General features: G+C 42.8%; 2 protein-coding genes across 2 annotated transcripts; both read right to left on the minus strand.

Moving 5' to 3' along the window:
* Window positions 1-422: 422 nt before the first annotated feature.
* Window positions 423-1,730, minus strand: zgc:194655 (uncharacterized protein LOC794380 homolog). The gene is made up of 2 exons (XM_038270404.1): window positions 1,449-1,730; window positions 423-947 (listed from the first exon to the last, which is right to left on the minus strand). Exons 1-2 carry the CDS (start codon window positions 1,591-1,593, stop codon window positions 811-813), a joined length of 282 nt encoding a protein of 93 aa, XP_038126332.1. The 5' UTR covers window positions 1,594-1,730; the 3' UTR covers window positions 423-810.
* Window positions 1,731-17,995: 16,265 nt separating this feature from the next.
* Window positions 17,996-20,961, minus strand: LOC119773342 (ubiquitin carboxyl-terminal hydrolase 47-like). Its single transcript, XM_038270307.1, has 8 exons — window positions 20,905-20,961; window positions 20,711-20,813; window positions 20,505-20,620; window positions 20,238-20,308; window positions 20,012-20,137; window positions 19,173-19,268; window positions 18,079-18,162; window positions 17,996-18,028 (listed from the first exon to the last, which is right to left on the minus strand). The coding sequence occupies exons 1-8, from the start codon at window positions 20,912-20,914 to the stop codon at window positions 17,996-17,998; spliced, it is 639 nt and encodes a 212-aa protein (XP_038126235.1). The 5' UTR covers window positions 20,915-20,961.
* Between the last annotated feature and the right edge of the window lie 2,720 nt (window positions 20,962-23,681).

Here is a 23,681-nt window from a genome sequence, read left to right on the forward strand (position 1 = left end):
CTAGGACTTAATTGACACCTAAAAAAATAAAATAAAAACTTAATTGACACCTGCTCACATTTGTAGAGAAGCTAAGCGCTGTTTGTGTGACCAAGGTGTTACTTTGCTTGAGAGATAGTGTTACTGTCCTGCCACTTTATAGGCATTTCTCAAAAAAAAAAACGGAAATTAATTGCAATTAAGGCTAACAATAGTTCAACTTGTGCGTAATGTATATAATTAATGAGCTTCACTCTTTAAAAAGATGTTTTTCACAATTTTTCTTAGCCCATATATAAACATAATATAGGGTATTACAAAAATATTTATATTTTGCATGTAACAAATAGAAAAAGTTCTTTAAATAAATATGGTTTGGTCCTCTGAAAAGTATTATTCTTAAAGCACAAGACTTCATAATCAAACAGATCACGAATCAACACTTTGTTATGCACATTTTCATCTTTATTTATCTTATATCTTATATCATTTCCCCTAAACTACCCCTATGATTTGAAAAGGGTTATTAACAAAGTCTGACAGTCTTGTTGTATCCCCAGTAGCAGAGTTCTTGAATAGGCCCCCTGTTTTTTTTTAATACACTAAAGTTTTTCAAAGACAACAGAGCCTCTAACGAGACTTAAATTAAACCCATCAACATTAACAACAGCTGGTGTTTATAACAGTGTAAGGTGTAAGTGTATTAAAAAACTAACAAACACACAAACAAACAACAGCATATCTTTTTGTAAACACATTTTAGATCGTCATAAGTCCCTCCCACGGGCATCAGCAGCAGCAGCCCTTAAAGAAAGCATCTTGATGAGGGTCTCAGTATGCAGTCTGTCCTCCAGGGACCCTGAGCACCAGCTGGATGACGGACATGTGCTGAATTCCATACTCAGACAGCAGGGATGAGTCTCCTTCCAGTTGCTTGTCTGTAAAGATTAGACGCACATTTTCCAGTCCTGTAAACAAACAGGCAAAGAAACAAAGAGAGAAAAAGTTATTAACACACAAACCAAACCAGTGAATACATTTTTCAGTGTTACATATTCAGTATTTCAGAAGATTATGTTTTTGTAACTGTAGTTTGTATTTAGTTGAAGGCTGTGACTCTAACAATGTTACTTTCACTTTTGATTGCTATGTAACTGGTGTATTTGTTGTTTTTTTTCTTTTTGTCGTTCACAGTTTTTCTCAAAATGTTACAGGATCTATTGTAAGTTATATAAATGTCACTTTTATCAATAAAAATTATCTCAACAGCACCTTAACTAGTGTCCAACAATATAAGGAAAGCAATGAACAGGGAAATAAAATGAAATTGTAATAAGCGTAATGTGCTGAGACAAGAAAGTAAAGAAAAATATGTACGGTATATATAATCGTTTTCCGTTGCTTCAAGTCGAATCCGAGACTAAGATGAGCAGTAAAGTTGTTGTTTTGCTTGATCAAAACTTCTTTACCTGCTGTCTCTGGGAGCTTCTCTGCGATCTTTTCTTTCAGTTGTCGAACCGTCATTTTCTGCATCTGCTCCTCGGTGTTGCAGAGGTCAATATTAATCTTCTCCCCTCTTAGCCCGTGAAGCATGACTTGATAGATTTTTCCCATCTCTCAGCCGTCTGTACTTCTTTTTTCCCACTCTGTTACAGCTGACTGAAACCTGCAAACACCACCACGCTCTGGTATCATCTGACAGTTCTTAACTTTCTGTTTCACACAAGGCAGAGCAGTTGTTGATTAGTCAAGTTGCTCCAGCAGTCCTCATTGCTTTCACTATAAACAAACAACACCTCATGCTGTACCTTGGCCTCATGCATGTTTTTATACCCCAGTAGCATGAATATTTATTGCTTTGGATGATAATACAGATTTAAAAACTGGGAATTCACGAACACGCCTTTTGAAATGTTTGACAGAGTGGTATAAGGATGATAGCAAGAAATAAACCTGTTTCCCAGCAGATATCATGTGATTCGGGCGCGGTTAAGATTTAAGCAAGTGCTTCTTTTTTTTTTTTACTTTATTCATCAATTTATTTGTTTTTGTAGCCTAATTACACTGCTTTCAACAATATTTATTTAAAAACTCTTCTTGGAGTTATTGAAGTTGATGCTTTAATTTGATACAATGCAACCCACTGAGAAAAAAAATGGTTTAAAGGCAGTTTAAAATACAACATGATTTATGGTTAAAATTTAGTTTTCAGATTGCTGTGAAGACATTGAAAACTGGGTTTGCAACGTCTATTATTGAAGTGGGACAAAATCGGACCGACCAAACTCAGCTAATTTTTCAACAACTCTGTGTACTAAATAAAAACTGACGGACCAACCAGATTGTTATCTTTATTGATAATAAAAGTGGTTTACAAAACAGCAAAATTAACAACACAAATAAGTAACCAATATGGGCGGTTCTAGACAGGGGCCAACGGGGGCCAACGGGGGCCAGTGCCCCTGTAGATCATGTCCTGTTCCCTGTTGTTTATGTGGGACTGACCCTGCCATATATATGTATATATATATATATATATATATATATATATATATATATATATATATATATATATATATATATATATATATATATATACAGAGTCAAATTCTGCTCATTGGTTGGCGGCCCATCTTCTTAACTCACTGTCATGATGGGTGTAAGGTTCTAGCCCATATGTAGATAACACTCCAGAGGCAGGGTAAAAGTTCAAAGGTTTATTGAAAAGCTGGTCAGGGCGTTATCAGGTCCAGGGCTGGTCACGGCTGGATTGCTGACCTGGAAATGAGCAGAGCAACAGCGGGGATGACTCCAAGGAGGGTCCAGAGGCTGGCGGCAGACTGAGGCCTGCTGAGGTCAGACAGGCCGATCTTCAACAGCAAACTCTTCTGGGGGTCTTTGGTTGCTGGCAGGTTTTGTCATGATGGGTACTCTAAGAGTGACCCAATTATGCAGAACACCACTGACGGACACAGGAAATAAAAGTTCAACAAGTTTATTTGAACACAAGCACACTGATAATTCTGGTTCTGGTTCGGGCCTGGATACTGGTTCACCGGAGTCTGCGTGAGAGACAGTTCAGTTAGCGTTGTACGTTGGAGCTTGCTTTCTTGATTATTACTGATTGTACCTTGAGGGTTCTTGAGGTTAGCTTTGGGGGGGTCACTGTTGGATCTGGAGAGGAGTTGATCAGCAGAGTCCGCTTGCTGCTTCAGCGTCTTACGTCTAGTAACGAGCAGACCTTGACTTTGGGTTTTCCAGCTCTTAGTCCTGAGCTGCATGGAAGTTCACTGTGGTTCTTCGGGTTTGGCTCTGAGGGTTGGCTCGGCAGGTTAGCTCTTCCAGAGCTTCACAGAGGAGACACTGGTTTCCTGGAAGATAGAGACAACGGTTAGAATCCAGGCTGGATTCAAAGTCACAAAGATACACTGAGAGTCTAGGCTTAGGCGCTGACCAACTGGATCAACACTGCGGCGTTGAGGCAAGGTCTGAAGACAGCTTATATAGTGGATCCTCTGATGATCTTGATGGGCTGCAGCTGTGCAGGAGGCTCACTCAGAAGGATCCACGGCGGACTCTGCTGGAGAAAGGTGGAACTTCTCCAGCTCCCAACAGTACCCCCCCCCCTCAACGACCGCCCCTTGGCGGTCCGGAAGAGGTCGAAGGGCAGGAACGCTCGTAGTCCTCGATTAGGGCAGGGTCGAGGATGTACGAGCCCGGAACCCACTGGCGATCCTCCGGTCCGTAGCCCTCCCAGTCGACGAGGTACTGCCAGCCGCGACCTCGTCGACGGGAGTCCACGATGCGTCGAACGGTGAAGGCGGGATGACCATCGACCTCCAGGGCGGGTTGTGGGGAGTCGGAAGGCGGGCACAGAGAACTCGAGATGACAGGTTTAACTTGGGATAAGTGGAAGGTTGGGTGGATTCGGAGGGACTGAGGCAGTTGCACTGCATGAAAAGTGGGATTTTCGTCAATATACGGCACTGTAGATTGTCGTGGAACTTCAGGTTAGCGGCAGTTTACGGCAATTTGCAGGCTTCGTCGAAAACTCCCGTAAATTGTCAGAAATTGACGTGGAATTTCTTAGGCAGTGTTCCCCCCATGCCTCCCCCCCATGGAATTCTAGGGGAGGCTTTAACATGTAAATGAACATGCTGTGAGCTATACAAATGCAAACCAGGGTTGCAGGGGGGGTTTTACCCCAAGTGACATCTTTCTGAGGAAGAAAATCTCTGATACAAAGAGATCAGGCTTAGTATAGCCTCTCACATTTTAGCTTGAATTGATTTATTTAATTAAAGTATAGAGACCAAAACAGATCTTTAGCTGACAGAGCAATACATTTAGAGCAGTAATTATTTTAAAAAAAATGTGCATTTAAGATAAAAAATTAAATATTGTATGTCAATATGCTCAATTCACAATTACTTAAGTGGAAAAGTTTCAAGAAATGAGTCTGAGATGGTTCACTTTATAACATGGCGCATTATCCTGTTGGAAGTAGCCATCAGAAGATTGGTACACTGTGGTCATAAGGTCCGGCCAGGTCAAGATCCGCAATTGCAATTGCACCAAACAGGAAAAAGAACATCGACAAATTCCGGTTCGTCAAATTAAAATATAGCAGCAACAGATTGGTGACTAGAAATTATAGCACAATTCTTATAAATATCTAAAAAAAAAAAAAAAAAAACTAACACCGTTTATTTAAATGATTGGATCCAAACTATTGGTTATTCACCAACCAGGAAGCAGATTTTTCATCTCCATTAAAATATTTATTTTATACCGAGGGACTTAAAGTTTAATCAAATCCAGTTAAAAGAAACTTCTTATTACAGGAATGAAAAGAGATGCTAAGTTGTAGAGAACAAGTTCATAAAAAAAAAAAAGCAGTTTTGAATTATCCTTATCTCTGTTACAAAAATCTACAAAAATATATATATATATATATATATTTGGGCAGAAACTGAACATATGCTGGATGATGGTGGGATTTTTTTAATATGTCATATTAAATTAAGCGCTCACAGGGTTCATACAGGAATGAGTGACTCTAATTTAATGCTATTTTAATGCTATTAGAAATGATTTTAATGCCATCATCAAGAACCATGTACACAAGTTATTAGTGTACATGAAATATGAAGGATCTGTAAGCAGAGTTCCATGACTCCTGTATGTATGTAAACACACACACACACACACACACACATATATACGTACATATATTCTCTAGCTTTTTCTCCGCCTCGAGCTTCCTTTCCGAACATACGGCTTTATCTGACGAAATTGTTTTTAGAAGCATTTTTATTAAAGAATCATAAATGCAACGATAAACATATTTAATTAATTTTAGTGCCAATTAAGGCCTTGATTAAAAAAAGAATTATGAATTGTAATTATTTTTAATGATCCGCGGAAACCCTGGTTCATCTGGCGCATGCCCTCTACGATCTCCAAGGAACTCAGAGAGGAGGGGACGGAGCCACAGCGGCGGCTGTAGGCTTTGCTTTGTGCAGGCGGAGCGGAGCGGAGCGCAGACGGAGTATGTGGGATTTCGGGGTAAAATTCCTCTTGGACGCGATGGCGACTCTGCATCGAACAAGACGAACTCAAAGAAGAGATGCTAGCGGTAAATATATGTTCGATTACTGCCTGCTAAGCTAAAAGCGGCCTAGCCTGAGCTACGGCTAATAGCAGCCTAGCTATTAGCCTATCTAGCCTAGCCTTGCAAGAACAAGCTTTATTAAAGGGCATTTTTTGTGATTTACAGGAAGCAGTACGCCGTCTTAACAACTCGGAGACTAATTGCAGGCGCTATGAACCGGAGCAAGGGTAAGATTTAAAGAATATGCTTTCATTCTGCGGTAAAAGGTAATGGATACCGATCATAGCTTTACATTTTGTTTTTACAGACCTCCTTTATGCTCGGAGCCATAATCAGCAAGTCCAGATTTGCACGATGATGATAAAGACGACATTGTGTGTAAGTGACTTGTTTTAATGTTTTCTCCTTCCTTGTTACTGTGACTTGCGTTTGATTTTTTATTTATACCACTCTCATTTAATTGTTTTCCAGCTGCCTGTAAGACGTATTTTCAGACGGTACGCAGGAGCTTCAGATATACGCTGCAAGCCAACACGCTGCGTGCTGAGGCTATCTGCTCGGAGTCGGGCCAGAAGAAAGAGGGTAAGACTTTATTTGGTGACTATTTTTCAGGTGCATTAATAGATGTGTTGTGTCCATACGCAGTGCGCTGATTCATTGTTTTTTTTTCAGCTGCTGAAAGCGAGGCAGAGTGTGCTAGCAGATGAGGAAGTGGAACTCTGGAAGTCCACCGTCGTCAGCGGTGTCTCTGGATGGATTGTACGGTCGCCGCCATTTCGTAGGCCGGATCTCACTGAACTCTGTGTTAAGCTGCAGTCCCGGTTAGAAGCGATGCCGAAGTACAGGGCCACGCACAGTAGGCGTCTGCACATCGGACCTGCCTCGGAGGGAATGCTGCCAGTTACCTCCAACCCCGAGGAAGCAAACGGACCGTTCACGGACTTTTAATTTTTAGAAACGCATGTGTTTGGATACGCGTTGTATATAGTTGTGTGTGTTTTAATAAAGCTCTTTCTTTGCATAAACAGCTTCCTGGCAAATGTTCATTTCCTGTATAAATTCATTCATGTCCTTGATGGTAGCATAATAATTGTGTAGTAGTGTAGGATAACATAAATACACACCATATGAATGAATAAATATATGAATGAATAAATATATGACTGAATAAATAAATATATATATATAAATAAATATATATATGTAAATATATATATATGCCAACCAATCACGAGCGACTTTACTTGTTTAAAAAGAAGTGGTTCCGTCCAATACTCAGTAAGAAAATTAAAGCCTGGCGTGGCCACGTGCGGTTTTGCTGCCAATCACGAGCGATTTCATTTGTTTGAGAATAGTGGTTTCAGCCAATACTGAGTAGGTTATTCAAGCCAGACCTGGCCAGCCGCGCGGGTTTGCTGCATTCATATGCTAATTAGGGCCATTAGTACAGCTGATCGCTCTTCACATACGTCACGGTACGTTTCCGACAATTTGTGGCACGACAAACGCGGACAAGCACGGGTTGCAAATTGTCGGAAACTGACGAAAATCAGGCAGATCTGCGGGAGTTTACGGGGGTTTACGGGGACGAAAATCTCACTTTTCATGCAGTGTTGGAGACGGACGGCAGATGGATTGATGACTCGGGAGATCTTGTAGGGACCTATAAAACTCGGGGCGAGAGTTTTCGAGACATCCCCTTGAGGGGAATGTCTCGAGTGGGCAGCCATACCTCTTGGCCTTCAGAGTACTCAGGGGCGGGACGTCTCCTGGAGTCAGCGAAGCGTTTGTTGGTTTCAGAAGATCGGTTGAGGGTAGCGATGGTTTCTCTCCAGATCCTCTGACAGCGTCTGATGTGGTGATTCACTGACTGGACCGAAATCTCTCTCTCGTCTGCGGGAAAAAGTGGAGGTTGATAACCGAGACTGACCTGAAAGGGAGATTGTCCAGTGGAAGCAGATTTGAGGGAGTTGTGTGCGTATTCGATCCATGTAAGATATTGGCTCCAGTCGACGGGATTGTTGGACGTGAGGCAACGAAGGGTTGATTCAAGCTGCTGGTTCATCCTCTCTGTTTGTCCGTTAGATTGAGGATGGTAACCTGATGTCAGAGAGGGTTTACAGCCGAGTGCAGAACAGAATGCCTTCCAAACCTGGGATATGAACTGAGGACCCCGGTCCGAGAGGATCTCCTGGGGGAAGCCATATAAACGGAAGACGTGTTTGACTAGGAGCTGGGCTGTCTGGAAGGCCGTGGGAAGTTTCCTAAGGGGGATGAGATGGCAGGACTTCGAAAAACGGTCAACAATGGTGAGAATAGTGGACATACCTCGAGAAACGGGAAGGCCGGTGACAAAGTCAATTGCTATATGGGACCAAGGACGCGAGGGAACTGGAAGTGGCTGTAGCAGGCCTGAAGGAGGTTGATGTGAGGCTTTATTTCGGGCACATGTGGAGCAAGCCAACACATACTCCTTGACATCTTTATGGAGGGTTGGCCACCAGAAGCGTCTTGAGATCAAGGCGACGGTTCTACTGACCCCCGGATGGGCGGAAAACTTGGCTGCATGCATCCATTGGATGAGACGGGATCTGACAGAAGATGGCACATAGGTTCGGTTAGAGGGACCGTTACCTGGATCGGGTTCAGTAGCCAGGGCGGAGTTGATAAGGTCAGTGATCTCCCAGTTAACCACTCCAACAGTGCAGGAAGCCGGGAGGACTGGTTCAGGTGTCTCGGAATGATCGACGGAGTAAAGACGAGAGAGAGAATCGGGTTTGACATTCTTGGATCCGGGTCTGTAAGAAATGATGAGATTAAACCGTGAGAAAAAGATGGACCACCTGGATTGACGGGGATTGGCTTGCTTGGTTGACTGGATGTAAGCCAGGTTCTTGTGATCAGTCCATACAAGACTGCTCAGCTCCCTCCAGCCAATGTCTCCATTCCTCCAGCGCCAATTTGATGGCCAACAGCTCACGGTCTCCCACATCGTAGTTCTGCTCTGCGGATGAAAGTCTACGGGAGAAGAAGGCGCATGGATGGATCTTTTGATCCGTGTCAAGTCTCTGGGATAGGACCGCTCCAACACCAGAATCTGAGGCGTCCACCTCGAGGATAAACTGTTTAGCTGGGTCAGGCTGCATTAACACTGGTGCTCTGGAAAATAAAGATTTTAATTTATCAAATGCAGATTGTGCCTCAGGAGTCCACTGAAAAGTGCGTTTGACGGAGGTCAGAGAAGTTAATGGAAGGGCGGTCTGGCTATAGTTCCTGATGAACCGACGATAAAAGTTTGCGAAGCCCAGGAATCTCTGTAACTGTTTGCGGTTCTCTGGAACTGGCCATTCTAATACGGCCTTTATTTTGTCCTCAGATGGTTTTACCTGGCCGCCCTCGAGCACAAACCCCAAAAAGGTGACTGAAGGCTGATGGAATTCGCACTTCTCTGCTTTAACGAACAGCTTGTTCTCCAGTAGTCTCTGTAAAACAAGGCGGACATGTCTTTTATGTTCAGAAAGGTTCCTTGAGTAAATGAGTATGTCGTCAATATAGACGAAAACAAACACATTTAGAAAGTCTCTGAGAACATCGTTCAATAGGGCTTGGAAGCAGGCTGGAGCGTTAGTTAGACCAAAAGGCATTACCAAATATTCAAATTGACCCAAAGGAGTTTTGAAGGCTGTTTTCCATTCATCTCCATCTCGGATCCTAAGAAGATGATAGGCATTCCTTAAGTCCAGTTTGGTGAAAACTGTAGCCCCTTGTACAGGTTCGAATGCTGAGGCGAGTAGAGGAAGTGGGTATTTATTTTTTATTGTGATTTGGTTCAAACCTCGGTAATCAATACATGGTCTCAGGGAGCCATCCTTCTTTCCAACAAAGAAGAAACCGGCGCCCAAAGGAGAGGAAGATGGGCGGATTATTCCAGCAGCTAAGGATTCGTTTATGTACTTCTCCATGGTCTCTCTTTCAGGCTTGGAAATGTTGTACAACCTGCTGCTAGGTAGTGGTGCTCCAGGTAGTAGCTCAATGGCGCAGTCATATGGTCTGTGTGGAGGTAGGGACGTCGCACTGACCTTACTGAAGACAGGAGCCAGGTCATGGTACTCGGAAGGAACGGAAGAAAGGTCAGGAGAGTCCATCTCCCCCCCACCTCTAGGAGACCCCACCAAGGGGGCAGCCGAACGGAGGCATGTTTCATGGCATGTAGTAAACCATGATTCCAGGTGATGATCAGTCCAATTTATGTGTGGATTATGCTTCTCCAACCATTCGAAACCAAGCACCAGGGGAGAGCATGCAGAAGGAAAAACAAAAAATGTTATTGTCTCTCGGTGGTTACCTGACAGAAGTAGCTCGAGGGGCTGGGTTTGATGGGTAACTTGGTGAAGTCTTTTCCCGTCAATGGCAGAAACACTAAGAGGTTGAGTCAGAGGAATGGTTTCTATTTGGAGTTGTTGGACGAGGTTCGAATCGATTAAGTTCCGTTCACAGCCTGAATCGATGAATGCAGAAAAGGAGAGGCTTTGGTTAGCACAAAACAACGTGGCAGGAAGCAACAGTCGAGGAGATTTCTTGGTGTTAATTTGGCCCGCCAGACTCCTCAGATCCTCTGGCGGGCCCAGGCTTTTGATTTAGCCGGGCAGGAAGCGATGAAGTGTCCACTCTCACCACAGTAAATGCATAATTTACTCAGAAAACGTCTTTGTCTTTCCTCAGGGGTGAGCCTGGTGTGTCCCACCTGCATGGGTTCGACATCTCTTTCACCCGAATGAGAGGCCTGAATAGGCAGAGGGAGAGACTGGGCCTTAGGTCTCTGTATGGGCAGCTGCTCTGTAGGGGAAGAACAAACAGTCACGTTATGTGAGGCAGAGGAAAGTGTCCCCGGATTTCTTGTTTTAGAACAGTTTCTGGCACGGATTCTATTATCCAATCTGATCGTCAAACGAATTAATTCTTCGAGAGTAGCTGGTTCGTCGAGGGTTGCAAGCTCATCCTTAATGTGCTCATTTAAAGCCATGAAATAGGCTCCCTTCAGAGCGCTTTGGTTCCATCCGGAAGCTGCCGCTTTAACCCGGAAGTTGATGGAAAATTCTGCCACAGAAGAATTTCCCTGCTTTAAATTGAAAAGAGCTCGAGAGTCAATAGTTTGATCAGTTTCTTGGTTGAAAACTTGAGTAAATTCGGAGATGAAATCAGAGTAATAGCAATTAAGGCTATCGTCGGTGGCAAATCTTGCCTGAGCCCACTCCAAGGCTCTTCCTGTTAACTGAGAAAGGATGAAGGTTATCTTTTTGTAATCCGTGGAAAAGCTGCCTGGAGAATTCTGGAAAATCAAACGACACTGAAATAACATGAAATTGCACTCTTTCATGTTACCAGAAAATCTCTCTGGAAGACTTGGGCGGAACTCGGATGACGTCACCGCTGGTGACCTCGGAGGTGGAACTGGACCCGGAAATGGTTGAGGTGCCGGTGCAGCATTAGCGCTGTTCAAGTAGTTAGCATAGCTCTGAAGCATATGATTATGAGTATCAACCAGGCGATATAACTCACGGAGCGTTTGGGTTTGTCCTTGAATTTGGGCATCCTGCTCCTCCAATCGACGGGTGAGGTGATCTGCTGGGCCTTGAGTTTGGCCACAGTGTTCTGTCATGATGGGTTCACTAAAGCGACCCAATTATGCAGAACACCACTGACGGACACAGGAAATAAAAGTTCAACAAGTTTATTTGAACACAAGCACACTGATAATTCTGGTTCTGGTTCGGGCCTGGATACTGGTTCACCGGAGTCTGCGTGAGAGACAGTTCAGTTAGCGTTGTACGTTGGAGCTTGCTTTCTTGATTATTACTGATTGTACCTTGAGGGTTCTTGAGGTTAGCTTTGGGAGGGTCACTGTTGGATCTGGAGAGGAGTTGATCAGCAGAGTCCGCTTGCTGCTTCAGCGTCTTACGTCTAGTAACGAGCAGACCTTGACTTTGGGTTTTCCAGCTCTTAGTCCTGAGCTGCATGGAAGTGCACTGTGGTTCTTCGGGTTTGGCTCTGAGGGTCGACTCAGCAGGTTAGCTCTTCCAGAGCTTCACAGAGGAGACACTGGTTTCCTGGAAGATAGAGACAACGGTTAGAATCCAGGCTGGATTCAAAGTCACAAAGATACACTGAGAGTCTAGGCTTAGGCGCTGACCAACTGGATCAACACTGCGGCGTTGAGGTAAGGTCTGAAGACAGCTTATATAGTGGATCCTCTGATGATCTTGATGGGCTGCAGCTGTGCAGGAGGCTCACTCAGAAGGATCCACGGCAGACTCTGCTGGAGAAAGGTGGAACTTCTCCAGCTCCCAACAGGTTTGACCTGAGAAACAGAGAAGACAAGGATTCAGGTTCAGGTCTGGTGATCAGGGGACAGGACTGACTAGTTGGCTCAGGGTTTGGTGTACCATGATTGACTAACACTCTGGCACCGGAGTGTGGTCCTCAGCCCACTTAAATACTGGTCTCCTGATGAGCAGATGGAGAACAGCTGGTGAAGTCAGCTCCAGCCTCAGGAGATCCAGTACGCCCTCTGGTAGAGAAAGGTAGACAGAAAAACCCCCAGATCCCAACAGTAACAGAAAATCCCCAGGAAGGGATCCTCGGCGCCCTCTGGTGGGCAAGCCTCAGGATGCCAACAGAACCCCCCCCCCCTCAAGGGCGGCTTCCAGACACCCTCAGAACAGTCCAAAACAACAAGAAAAAACACAAAACAACCCACCCAGGGTGGGCGGAGGGGGCACCAGGCAAGGAGGGCAAAAAACAAAAACTGAGTCCAGAACAAAAACCGATCCACTTAAGGTGGACGAAAACAATGAAAGTCTCTGAACATTCACAAGACAGAGTCTCAGGTGGCCGGCTGTTGGGCCGGCAGCGAGGCAGAGTCCCAGGTGGCCGGCCGCGGGGCCAACAGCGGGGCAGAGTCTCAGGTGGCCGGCCATGGGGCCGAAGGCATGGCCGACATTCCGGGGGCCGGCTGCGGGGCCGGAGACGTGGCAGATGTTCAGGAGACCAGCCGTGGGGCCGAAGGCGAGGCGGTGCTCAGGAGACCGGCCGCGGGGCCGGTGGCAAGGACGACGCTCTGGAGGCCGGCCGCGGGGCCGGAGGCGAGGCCCGACGCTCTGGAGGCCGGCCGCGGGGCCGGAGGCGAAGCAGCGTCTCAAGGGACCCGCCGCTGGGCCGGAGGCATGGCAGAGATTCTGGAGGCCGGCCGCAGGGCCGGAGGTGAATCAGACGTTCAGGAGGCCGGCCGTGGGTCAGGTGACGTAGGAGGGTTATAGGTGGATGACATCTCCGTCGCTGCTGACTCCTTGGAGGAGGCCGACGTCTCAGCCGCCGTTGCAGGATTTCAGTTTCAGCAGGTAGCCCCAAGGGGAACGCCGTCCCCTCTTAAGCGGCTCAGCAACAGTCTCAGAGGGGGCCGCGGACTGCGGCTCTGGAACAGGGACCGCCGACTGCGGCTCAGGAACAGAGTCCGAGGAGGCCGCCGACTGTGGTTCTGGAACTGGAGCAGGAGAGATCGCCGACTGCGACTCAGAAACAGGCCCAGAGGTGGCCGCCGACTGCGGCTCCGGAACAGGCTCAGAGTTAACCGCCGACTGCGGTTCAGGAACAGCAACAGATGAGACCGCAGACTGCGGCTCCTGAACAGGAACAGAGGAGACCGCCGACTGCGGCTCCTGAACGGGAACAGAGGAGACCGCCGACTGCGGCTCCTGGACGGGAAGAGACGAGACCGCCGACTGCGGCTCCTGGACAGGAACAGACAAGACCGCCGACTGCGGCTCCGGGTCAGGAACAGAGGAGCCCGCCGAATGCGGCTCCGGGTCAGGAACAGAGGAGCCCGCCGATTGCGGCTCCGGGTCAGGAACAGAGGTGACCACCGACTGTGGCCCCGAATCAGGAACAGATGAGACCACCGACTGTGGCTCCACATCAGGAACAGAGGAGACCACCGACTGTGGCTCCACATCCAGCATGGAAGAAACCGCCCATGGCGGCAAAGGTTCAGTCTCTGAAGTGGCTTGTGATGCTTGCGGAGGACTCTTGGTGGTCAGGGGTGCCTGTAGAGAGGTCCTAGGAGGCGTAAAATCACATACCTCGATTTCTGACACCTCTTTAAAGTTCTGCTCAGGGGTCTCTGGACAGCACAGAGCTAACTCAGGGGTCTCTGGACGGCACAGAGCTAACTCAGGGGTCTCTAGACGGCACAGAGCTAACTCAGGGATCCCTAGTTGGCACAAAGCTAACTCAGGAGTCTTTAGACGGCTCAGAGCTAACTCAGGGGTCTTTAGACGGCTCAGAACCGGCTCAGGGGTCTCTAGACTGCTCAGAGCTGGTTCAGGGGTCTCTAAACGGTACAGAGCTGACTCAGGGGTTTCAAAATGGCACAGAGCTGACTCAACAGAGATGGGGACTCGAGTTTGTGACTCGTACTCGAGTCGCACTTAATTCGCATATTTAATGACTTCAGACTCGACTTAGACTTGCGTTTGAAGAACTTCAGACTCGACTGAGACTCGTGATTTCCGACTTGTGAACAATAATTTATTCCAGTGTAAAAACACTTATTCAAGTGTTTTTTGTTTTACTAACTTGACTGATCGCCGCTCGCCTTACCCGCACACAGAAGTGGTAAAAAAAAAAAAAAGTAGCAATTCTGACCAGTATGGCCCCACACTCAATCTTTGACACAAGGGGGAGCAAACAACTCAAAGACCCAAACCGTGAAGCGCTCAAGTTCAAGTGTTTTATTTATACAAAAAGCCACCGCAAAAGTGGCATAATAAAGCAGTCCTTTTCTTCTCCTGATAAAACCTAAAATTCAAGAGTTTTCCTTAAAAATCAGAGGCTGGAAGTTGGGCTCCGCTTGTTCTACTGCTTCTGGTGCGTTCTCCTTCTCCTTTCCTTCAGACTCCTTTTATGTCGGCTTTAATCAGCCCTTGCTCACACCTGAGCGCAGCAATTACGCAGCGCAATTAATGCACTCCGCCTCCTCAGACAACTACTTCAGTCCAGTGCGCATGGATTGTCACAAGGGAAAAACAAACCAAAACAACCCAACATGCAGGAAAAATTCAAAAGTCTAAAACAAAGGAAAACAATCATATAAAAAAGAAACATCAAAACATGCAAAGCTCAAGAAGAAAATACAAAGAAAAACAAATCATATCTTCCTCTCCAAACATGCAAAGCATAAAACTAACATTTAAATGAAAGAAAACCATAAATCCAGGCACGTGCAGAGGGGGGGGGCTAAGGGGGCTTGAGCACCTGCCCCTTTTGCTCCATGATCCCAATGTGCCCTTTTTTTTTTCTTTTTTTTTTTTTTTTATTTGACACATGTACTGAAATTATTATTATTATCTTTTTTTTGGCAAGAAAAACAATACAATAAGCCCTCCGGTCACATTGTTACCCTTGACCTTTTGCCGGTGATGATGCACTTGCCTCTCGCACAGTCAGATAAGGCGCCTAACTGCGGAGCTAAATGTAGCGAACATTCCACATTAAACTGTGGCCGCTGCTCATTTGGCCCTAAGCAAGATCAACCATGATCGGACGGATGGCTGTCTTCAGTCTGCGCCGCCTCTCCAATGTCAACCTGAATAGACATGTTTTTTTGTGAATTAAAAAAACATAATTTTTGGTGAAAATACTGGAGTAGGCTTGCTACTTGTCAGACAATGGAAAACTTTAAACGTTGTATAATTTCTCTACTTTAGCAAAGAGTAGCGGTTTAAACGGAGGAAAGTATAGGATGCGGCGCGCCTTTCTCTGAAGAACTACTGAGCGGGAGGAGACAGCCAGGTGAGGAAAAGCTGTTCTTATCTATCGATTCAGTATTTTTATCATACAGACTGGCTGTTGTTCTTGTGCTATGAGCTAGCTGCTAGCTAATGACTTTGCTAGCAAAGCAAGATAACTAAAAAGCTTCCCTGTGTCGTTAATGATAATAGGACATTCTTCAGTATTACTTATGCAGTAGGGGCACATCGCCCGTCAAAAACCTATCATCTCCATAACGGATATATGTCTGATTTTCTAATTTCCTTTGCTGCATGATGTACATTTAATTTATTCTAGCGTTAAGTAAATGTATCTTGAAGGAGAACTCATCCAGAACTACTATGATAGATATATGATAGATATAATGTATGAAGCTGGTGAAAACAAAACTGCGCAGCTTATGCAAGGAGGATCGGTTGTCAGACCTTCTTTTGTTGGCAATCGAGAAGGATGTGCCAATCATTCACAGTGAGGTTATTAACATTTTTAAAGACATGGCTAACAGAAAACTGCTGCTGTGAACAAAAGAGAACAAAAATAGCAAAAATGCTTAAAAGTTGGAAATTTGTTTTTAAACAGTACAATCACCATGACGGAAAATAAGTTTTTGGATCATAATCTTGGATTTAGTTTGGGGGAAAAGAAAGGCAAGAGACTGAAATAAATAAGACATTGACCTTCACTCAACACAGAAAAGATGAGATAATGAGGAAAAAAAAAGAAAAGAGAAACTGACAAGAAAAAACGAAGGGGAAAGATTGAAGAAAATGTATATAGGTACTTACAAAATACACTAAGACACAAACAGAGTAGGCTTTTCTCATGGTGACATGCATTAATAAAATGTTTGTTTTGTTCTTTTTTTTCTGCAGTTCCACGTTAAAGTTTGATGCAGCAGCTCTGCTTTTCTGAATGGACCGTCTCCATCTCCACTGTCAGTACAGCAAACCAGGCAGACATTCTTTTTATAGATTACAGTACACTAAAAGGTTGCATTGTGCCCTTGTATGCATTTTTAACAGTTTAATTCTGTAAAGACAAAATATGTCTGGTGGTCCAGCTCTGATTTACATCTTTGGCTAAATTGCAGGTTTGAATATTGTAATACTTTCCTATAAGAAAATAGACCTGCAGAAAGAAATTAGTAATAAAAGATTTTACATATGCATAGTTCTATGTTCTATGTAGAGATTTCTCTTAGCTTTGATTGTATGTCTCACAATTTTGTAATTTATCATTGTTCATTAAACTCTGAAAGCTATGTGACTTTGTTAATATTCTGTCCTAAAATGCGATAAAATGTGCCCTTTTTTTTTTTTTGAGCACCTGCCCCTTTAGTGGTCTCTGCACGGCCCTGTTGCTGTATAATGTCCACCTTTCAAAGTCCCAAAGTGTTCCACCAATGCGTACAGTTCATATGTCTGATTCTGAACAATGAAACACACATTAATGATCTTAAAAGTGCAAAGGAAATCGACAATGATCGAAAATGTGAAATATACCTCAGGTACGTTGATGGTGTAGTAAACATCCACAGCACGGCTATCTTTAATGTATGACCTGTGTTGGTATACAAACCTCTTCAGCAGCAGCATCAAAACCTCTGGATGATGCTTTAGTTTGTTTTTCTAAAACACAAGATAATGAACACAGTTAATACCATATATTTCTATGTAAAACTCAACTATATTCCCAAATTTATTAAAAAATAAACCTTTCCTGTTTTAGGCTCATAAGGATTACAAATTCAACTTTTTTAAAGGGGCGGCATGGGGGTGTTTTACTGCAGGAGGGACTGGTGCATTTAAGCAAATTGATGGAATCATAACAACATATTATATTCAAATACTGAAGCAACATCAGCCAAGAACTTACAGCTTAGACACATTTGTTTTCCAAATGAACTTTGACATTAATCCTAACTTTGAATTAGATAGAGAGTTAATTAAGGACAACACAGTCATTGTTTTAGACAATTGTTTTAGCACAATTTCAGCATTAACTAGTGATGCTGAATGATGTAAGAAGCTCAGGCAGCCTACAAACCTGACTCAACTACACCAGCTAAGGAAAACTGATGAGCTAGACCCGCTGCAGTTTGCTTACCAACCTGACACAACCCAGTCTCATGGGAAAATGAGGATCCCATCATCTACCTGCTGCAGCGGGCACTCACCCACCTGGAGACCAGTGGGAGCGCAGTGAGAGTCAGTCATGTTTTTTGACTTTTCCAGCGCTTTCAACACCATCAGAGCAGAGGGAGAAGCTGGAGGACGCTGGGCTGGACAGACAGCTTTCTGCCTGGACCATCAACTACCTCACCGAACGCCCTCAGTACGTGCGGCTGCACAGCTGTCAGTCAGAGGTAGTAGTCTGTAGTAGTCGGTACTACAGACTGTCCCCCGTTTCTCTTCACCCTTAACACTTCTGACTTCAGCTACAGCACGAACAGCTGTCATCTCCAGAAGTTCTCAGATGACTCGGCCTTTGTAGGCAATGTTTCTGAGGGGAACGAGCTGGAGTATTGATCGGTCATCAAGAACTTTGTGGACTGGTGTGAGAAGAACCACCTGTGTCTTAACACCAGGAGAAGACCCCCACCTCACTCCCCTGTGAACATCCAGGGGCAGGACATAGAAATGCTGGATAGTTTCAAATACCTGGATGTTCATTTCAATAACAAACTGGACCGGACTCAAAACACTGACGCCCTTTATAAGAAGTACTAGAGCCGCCTCCACCTCCTGAGGAGGCAGAGGTCCTTTGGAGTGAGCAGGCCCCTGCTTAAAACCTTCTATGACTCTGGTGGCATCAGCCCTCCTCTAGGCTGGTGTCTGCTGGGCCTCTGGCAGCGCAGAGCGGGACAGAAAAAGACAAAATAAACTGGCCAGAAAGGCAATTTCTGTCCTTAGCTGCACTCTGGACTAAGTGGAGGAAATGGCTGAGAGGAGAGTGCAGTCCAAGCTTACATCCATCATGGACAACACCTTCTACCCTCTGCACCAGATTGTAGAGGAGCTACGAAGCTCCTTCAGTGAAAGACTTTTACACCCTGTCTGTAAAAAGGAGCAGTGCCGCAGGTCATTCATCTCTGCTGCCATCAGACTCTACAAAGCAACACTGCACGGCAATAACTTGTGCAATGTATAATGTTCAATTACTATTTGATACCCAGTGCAATAACTATATATATAAATATAAATATCTATCTGTATAAATACCAATGTAAATACCCTGTGCAATAACCCTGTATAATAATCCTACAATAGAAAAACAAAAAAACAAACAAAAAAAAGGCATATGTGGATGCACTGTATGTACTGTATATATCCTATGCAAAATTATTTTTCTATTAAACCTATTCTGTTTTTGACTATTTGAGGTGGTATAACGAGTGCATTTCTCCACTGGGAGATCAATAAAGACAATCAATCAATCAATCAAATCAATCAATCAATCAATACAAAGGCAAAACAACCAAATACAAATAAAATGTCTATCAAGCAAAGGCTTAAAAGAAATTTTATAAATCTCTTTAAGAATTCTTTCTTATTATGTTTGCCAAATAAACTATTTTCTGAAATCCTAATTAACCTAAATGGAAAGATGAGTCTTCTATACTGTGTTATCAAATATTTACCTTTATAGACACACTTCATGCGTAGCCAAGGTAATCCACAGTGTTTTCAAATATTAATTAAGAAGGTTTTTAGCTGCTTTGTAAATGAACACGAAAGAGTTTTAGTTTACTTACAACAGTAGTGTCGTGTTTTTCTTCACACTCATCACAGTACAGCTGGTCATCTCCATCAAACTCTGTATCCTTTAAGAACTCCTCGATGGCGTCCTCCTGAAAATGCATTTGTGTTACTCAAAGTGCCCTGACAGACAGTTTCCACCTGTGATGTCAGATACAAATGCTCTGCCAACAGTTTCTACAACAGGTGGGTAGATTAGCCAAGATATTACTCAAATAAGACTAGCACTACTTTAACATTTTTTGCTTAAGTAAATCTAGAAAGCAACCATCCAAGAAATAACTAAGATTAAACAAGTACTCTGTATAATGCATAATTGAGTACTGAGTAACTCTTAGGTTGTAACATGTGATTTAATGCCTAAAATGATGCAATCAGACAGAGAATTATGAGCAAATTCTGGTATTTTAAAGGGATTGGATTGATTTAAAAAAAATAGATAAAAACATGATTAAGATATAACATATTTATGAAGAAGAAACACTTTTCACAATCTACTTTTTCAGTTTAAACTTACAATACTGGTAAGTTATGAATATATGTCAGGAATAGATAAAGAACTTCAGCATCTGCTGTTAACCTTTAATTCACCCGATCTCCAAATAGCTCAAGTTAATCACAAGAATATTACTTCAGAAAAATTTTAAAGTAATGTAAATTACAACTACTTCAAAATAGAGTTTTTCCCCCCTAAAATTCACAAAAGTAAATGTAAGTAGTTACTACCTACCTCTGGTCTCTACTAAGAAATATATGCATCATAAATTATTGATAGTTCCAGATCACATTTGGTTTGGCCTATAAAATGGTTTCCAGTTTGCAGATTGTTTCTCACCACGCTGTAGTTTTGATCACTAGAATCCATCAGTGGAAGAGAAAGATACCAAAATGGCACATCTTCTTCAGTATGTGCAGAACATCCACCACAAACAGTCCTGTGGGTCAAGTTTCCTTTAAATACCTAAAAACACATTTTGATAGAAAACAAGCATCTGTGTTTAATGCAGATTCTCTAATTCAGTCTCCATCCTGATCTCACAGTGATTTAATGAATCATTTACCTTTGATGCTTCATCACTGACCATAGATAAAATCTTCTCAAAGTACTGACCAGCATCATACTGTTCATTCACTGGGAGAATAGAGGAAAATTATCAATGAAATACAGCAACTTTATATTGATTATAATGAATGTTGCTGTTCATTTTATCTTCATTAAAGCTTGTCAGGCTTTGTGTTCCTGCTTATACATTTTAATATCCCAGTTCTAATTTATCTCCCTAATCCAGAAACAAGCTCATCATTCTTTAATGCATTTTATAATTTACCTCTTTCTATCCCCAGCTTCCTTGTTACGTCTCTGGTTTCTGATGTTCTTTCCTTTAAACTTTCAAACAAACTATGCAGTTGAACATCAATGCGATCTTTATGGTCTATAGGACATCTGTTAATAGAAAGTTGTCAGAGATACAGAGGCTACATTAAAATAAAACAGATATAACATAAAAAAATGGTGTTTGATTGATTAACCAACCTTTCTACAGCCTCTCTGAACTCCTTGGTCATAAACAGAACCTGCAGAATACTGTTCAGGTAGCATGTTGCTCCTTGGTTCCTCAACCCATAGTACTTCATGTCTGTGGGACATTCAGGTATAAAACATTGGTACATTAATAAAAGACGGCTTTCATTCCCATCTTTACTGGAAGGTTGGGATGAAGGTCTTACCTTGTTTCATACTGAATCATTGAAGACTGCACTGATTCAGCTCTTCTTCACAGCGACTTTGCAAAAAGAATTTCTATGGTTGAACAATCGCTGATATAGAGACAGTAAAAGGCACTCCTATGACTGCAGAGAGAGGGAGGTAGTAGACGGCCTGCTTTCTGTATTTATTTGAATAACTCCACCTACACTACAAAGTAGTCAGTCCTGGAATGAACCTGGAAAATATGTTGTTTGATCTTTCTCACTTGCATTTGCAATGCAGGAAGAAATTTTAAACTTAAGGGAAATGATAAAGAAATGATAAAGATTAGTTACCTCACCAAACAAAATAAAACAAAAACTAAGTAAGGAGCTGGAAAGTACCCACAAAAAATGCTTGTGTTGTCTGACTGGTTGGTTTAGTGCAAATCTTTTTGATATGATACCGCAATGTGCAAAATTAAGCACACAAAAAACACAAAAAAATGTAACACAGCCAGAGTGAAAATCAGAATAGGATTAAACCATGGATGAATTTATTAGGACAAGCAACTCAAAGGTGTGTAAACATAAACTACAGAAAAGATTTCAAGGATTTTAAGATAGGATGGAGGCTTTGGCACACTGTGCTCTTCTTTGCGACAGAAAATGTAAATAATAGGAAGCTGCAGTTGTGTGGGCTAGATTATCTTTTTAGCAGGTAGCTTAAGAAAGATTTCAGCAAAACATTACATCTGGATGACTTATATGTTGAAACTTAAAGCAGAGCAGCAACTGCAGCAACAGTTGACCGTCCTGTTCCAAAGGGGGCAATTTGATCCCATTCAGTGGTTTACTCCATCTGAAACAATCTTCTTTTTTTGGCATCATATTTATGGACTTTTCCTGCTTCAATGGTGAAATATCTGTAAATATGAAATTCACATGAAAATACATTTCAATATCCTTTGCACATCTGGGAAGGGATTGTTGTTCTTCTGAGTCAATATGATCCCAGACTGTTTAAGGTGTACAACATACAGAAAAACATATCAATATTTTACACAGTGATGTTTTAGGTGATATTATGGTCACTGAAACGTTACTTTTTCTAAACTTTTGAAAACATTAGGGCTCTAACTTTGTGCATGTTTCAGTTTAAGAAGTCTTTATTGTTCCCATTGGGTAGGTTGTTGTGTAGAGCAAGCAGTTATGAACAAACAATTAACAACAGTAACTTAGTAAAAAATAAAAACTCCTGCAAGAATGTTCATGTCAAAAGAAAAAGCAAAGGCTTTTGAATGTCTTTGCTTTCAGTCTGTGGCGCTGGAGGCACAGACTGCTTTGATAGCAGCGTTTCAATGCTTTGAATTGTTTGATCTGGTGATACTGAAACCATGGTGATTAAAGCAGGGATGGGTATTTATGACAGACAGGTGCCTGTCCCCTGTAGTGCAATGGCTCTTAAATCAGTGATTACATTTTCAGTCCACAAGTTGTAAATATCACTGAAAGTCTATGTCAGGTTGTGTGGAGCACCCAGATGCAGAGAGGAGTAGGCACAGATGAGTTTGTGATGATTTAAAGAAAGTCCAAGGGGAACTGAGGCAGAAATCCAAAAATACTGAAAACCACACAAACAACAATAAACATCAGGAAAACTACTTGTAGAAAGTAAGAGACTAGAAAGCAATGAAACAACATTAACAACACAAGAAACCAGCCCTGAGTGATGGCTCTGCTGCTCTTTTAAGCCCAGCACTCTGACGAGAAAGATTATCTTCACCTGTGTAGGCTACCCAGGTTTTCAAAGATCCCTATGAAAGAGATGCATAGCTCGTACTCTCTCACCTATTGGCTTTGCTTCACAATCCTCTCAAAACGTTTGATTTTCCTGTTGCATATGCTTGTTTACCATAAAGCTTCCATTAAATGCTTCAATTTCTAATATTGTATTTCTGTCCATCGGTCCACCTGATGTTTCTTGACATACATTTTTTCACTAAAAATAGAAATAAACACCAAGTTTCAAGTTTCAGTCTTTATTCAACAAGAAAAAAAGCACCCTTCTCATTTTGTAAGAAATTGTTGATTGCTATTCTGCATTCATCACATTAAATGAGATCAAACTTTCATAAAGTTACATTATAAAGAGCTAAAACAGTCATATAATAGTTCTTGATTACATGAAGTATAACATGAAAAAAAAAGTATTAAATAACACAGATTAGAATCATACAATGCAAATATTATTTACAAAGGGATGTGTGTTCCAACTTTAGTTCCAGGGAAACTACAAGCCAGATAATCCTACTAAAATTTTCTCTGCCACACGGGTATGGACCTCTGTCTTGGGACAACAACACAAGAGCATTTTCCATAAACTCTATTTTGTGCAGTAATACACTCAAGAGTGCTCTATAGACAAAACTGCATGTGACATTAAGACATGAAATGTTTTTACATCCTATCCCGGTGTGCTGGATCAGGGAGCCACAGGTTGGACAGCCACGGACCGACGGACACCCTATGGCTCCATCCTCAGTCTGAATTTGGATTTCTGGACACTCTCTCAGGGTTTTCAGGGCAGAATCATTTTCACATCTGCCATACCGAGGCTGTTTACCTTTTCAGGCCCTCAAACACTAAGAAGATGGATGGATGAATGTTTATTTTCTGAGAATGTGTTTATTTTAGAGATACTATGCAAATTAACAAACACCTAGAAAAAGTACACTACATTATATTATTTTCCATGTGAATCTCAGATTGTTACATCTTCTTTGCCTTTTCTAAAAGGTTGTTTAAATCAGTCCCAC

This window comes from Cyprinodon tularosa, unplaced genomic scaffold, assembly GCF_016077235.1.
Source record: "Cyprinodon tularosa strain WSP-4 unplaced genomic scaffold, ASM1607723v1 ctg76, whole genome shotgun sequence".
Taxonomy (NCBI): domain Eukaryota; kingdom Metazoa; phylum Chordata; class Actinopteri; order Cyprinodontiformes; family Cyprinodontidae; genus Cyprinodon; species Cyprinodon tularosa.